The 2,958-nt window shown below is 47.2% G+C and overlaps 1 protein-coding gene across 1 annotated transcript; it reads left to right on the top strand.

Moving 5' to 3' along the window:
- Positions 1-44: 44 nt before the first annotated feature.
- On the top strand, positions 45-2,952 carry LOC104952084 (ankyrin repeat and SOCS box protein 15-like; the record flags this gene model as incomplete). Its single annotated transcript, XM_010778840.1, has 4 exons — positions 45-209; positions 1,064-1,309; positions 1,948-2,119; positions 2,600-2,952. Coding segments are annotated over 4 exons (936 nt in total), but the record flags the coding sequence as incomplete, so codon positions are not given.
- Between the last annotated feature and the right edge of the window lie 6 nt (positions 2,953-2,958).

The raw sequence follows: 2,958 nt of genomic DNA, 5'->3' as shown, positions 1-2,958 counted from the left end.
TGTGTGTGTGTGTGTGTGTGTGTGTGTGTGTGTGTGTGTTTCAGTGACAGCTCAGGGGCTCAGCCTTGAGGAGAGGACGTCGGGGGGGGGAGAGACGGCGCTGACTCTGGCAGTGACAGCCGGGCTGGTGCAGAACGTGAAGAACCTTCTGGAGCACGGTGCATCACCTCACAACACCAACACCAAGAACGAGTCCCCGCTGCTGCTAGGTAACACAGGAGGGGGGGGGGAATAATAAGACTAATGGTGTGACTAATTTAAACATCCATAATGTTATCTGAAAATAATCACATTATAAAACCATTGAAAACGGCATAGGCTGCAGTTAGATGATCTTGACTGGGGTCCCCCAAGACCCCGATACATTGGAAATCAAAGAAAATCGTTAATCAAAGCACAGAAGAATAATATAAAGTCATTTGGAGCAAATTAACTGACTGCTTGCTTGGTTGATTGGATTGATTGATTGATTGATTGAAAACATAGAATAATTATGTGAAAATGACAAACAGTAGACCTCTGGGGTTTGTTGGTTGGTGGGCGGTACCCTGGAAAGAAATCTCTGCGTGAAAAATACAAGGTGTGGCGTGTGAGCGTGTGAATGGAGTGAAATGCGTGTGTCTTGAGAGCTCTGGTAACGACTATGTTGATGTAAAGAAGGTGCCAGAAAACATTGGAAAAACAGTTCAAAGAGGCTAAAAAGCTCTGTACGATGGAAGTTGGCCGTTATTCTCGGCATGTCCCTCAACCTTTGCACTACACATTATCAGGTTCATTGTTACAATTAAAACAATTTCATAACTTAAAAAAGTAATCCCAGTCTTGCTAAACCTTAAAAACACACATTTCTATATTTAGTTGAGTTTATTTGTTTATAGTATCGTGGACAGTCCCCATTGATCGACTGTAAAAGAAAGCAGTAAATGGGGCGGCTTTAGCCAACATTGCTCATTTCCAGCTGTTGTCCCCAGCCAGATGATAATAGACACCTTTTTAAAATCACAATACATCAACAGCATTAGTTATAAGTTATTTGGAAATAAAAATGTTCCCCCCTTCACAGCGGTGAAGGCCGCCTCTCTGGAGATCACGGAGCTGCTGGTGGCTCACGACACCTGGGTGGAGCAGGTGTGCGGGAAGCGATGGACCGCCATGCACGAGGCGGCCAAGGTGGGAAACGTGGACATCCTGATGCTGCTGCTGAGGAACGGAGGCCAGGTCAACCAGAAGGACGTGTCGGGGGGGACGCCGCTCGCCGTGGCTGCAGAGCATTCACACTACCACATCATCGAGATTCTGCTGAACTGTGGTCAGTCTGAAGAGTGGGTTTAGAGACCGTGGAAAGACAGTTCATTCAACATGGGTAGATATGGGAATATTGAAATTACAGACAGTCTTTTAGTACTTGTTAGCATTAGCCAAAACCTTTGATCAGGACTCCAAAGTTGTTAAATACTGATGATTGGGAAGTTCTCACGGTTTCCAATACCCACGCACTAATGCATCTTTAGTATGTGGTTAAGAAGAACCAGGCTTTAGGGTAACAATGTAAACGTATTAATCTCGTTAATGGACGCCAAAAGGAACGGATGTTAACAAAGAAGGAGTTTGCTCAGGGGTGCCAAAAAATGTCAAAGTTGACTTACAGTATCTAATGGAATTAATACCAGTTTCTTAACAAACACCAATGCTACTCAAAGTTATTTATTTTTCCCGCTGAAAACACAATCTTTAACTGAATTAATCCAGTACTACAGTTGCTTTATCCTAACATTGTTGAACAAGTAAACCTACATTCGTTATGCCACCAAGCTGACATTGTAGAAGGACCAAATGCACTGTAGTTTGAAGTGTAGGGCAGTGAGAATGTTATCGACAGCAATGTTTACACTTGTACAAATCAACTTAACTTCCCCCCCTACACATCTGAATCTCCTCTTGTTGCAGGCAGCAGCGTGAACGCTCAGGCCTGTAACGGTGAGAGTATCCTGCTGGACGCGTCCGGATCAGGAAACACCGCCTGCATTCAGCTGCTGCTCGACAACGGAGCCGACCCCAACCTGCCCAGCACCAACGGACACCTGCCGCTCCACAAGGCCGCGTTCAACGGACACTTTGAGTGAGCTTCTTTGTTGGGGAAATATTTTCCTATGCCCATAATTTTGACCCAGTTTCTCAGTTTGTACTGCCGTCGCTGAGCACAGTCCTGCAACCTCGAACTGCTCTCAGTGTTTCGTCTCCCTGTTCCTGCCTGTTGGCGTCAGCTGATAGAGGTGTTAGGGTTTATCTTGTTATGCAGCATGTTGATTCTTCTCTCAGAACTAGCTAAATACATGGGTCTGGGGTAGAGATCTTCAGAATTGGTTTGGCAGCAGCTGTGTCACCTCGTGGCTCAGCTCATGTCTTGTGAATTATCCGGCCAAAGCTCCAAATAAACCATCAGTGTTTACCATCAAAGCTCCTGCTCTCTCCGAGTCTCTCTGAGTCTCGTCTCCATTGCTCCAGAAGTTTCCATCACATTCTTCTGAAGCAGCTTTAAGTGGACGCCAGTGAGAGTTGATCACAGCAGAACATTTAACTGCTTGTGTTTTCCCCACAGTGCTCTGAAGATGCTGATTCCTCTGACCACCAAGAAGGCGATCAAAGCGGCGGGTCAGAGTCCGGTCCACTCGGCGTCAGACGGAGGTCAGAGCCGCTGCCTGAAGCACCTGCTGGCCTGTGGCTTCGACGTGAACTACCGCATGAACGCCAGAAACTCAGAGAACTACAGTGACATGAGGAGGAGCGCCTTGTACTTCGCCGTCTCAAACGGGGACGAGGAGTGCTCTAAAATCCTGCTGGCGGCCGGAGCGAAGACGGACCTGGACCCTCTGTGCTGCCTCCTGGTGGCGGTGAGGTCGGGGCGCTACGATATCGTGAAGCTGCTGCTGGCGGCTAAAGCGGACGTGAACTGTTACT

This window comes from Notothenia coriiceps, unplaced genomic scaffold (assembly GCF_000735185.1).
Source record: "Notothenia coriiceps isolate Sejong01 unplaced genomic scaffold, NC01 NC01_scaffold00019504, whole genome shotgun sequence".
NCBI classification, from domain to species: domain Eukaryota; kingdom Metazoa; phylum Chordata; class Actinopteri; order Perciformes; family Nototheniidae; genus Notothenia; species Notothenia coriiceps.
This window is presented reverse-complemented; position numbering and strand designations above follow the sequence as displayed.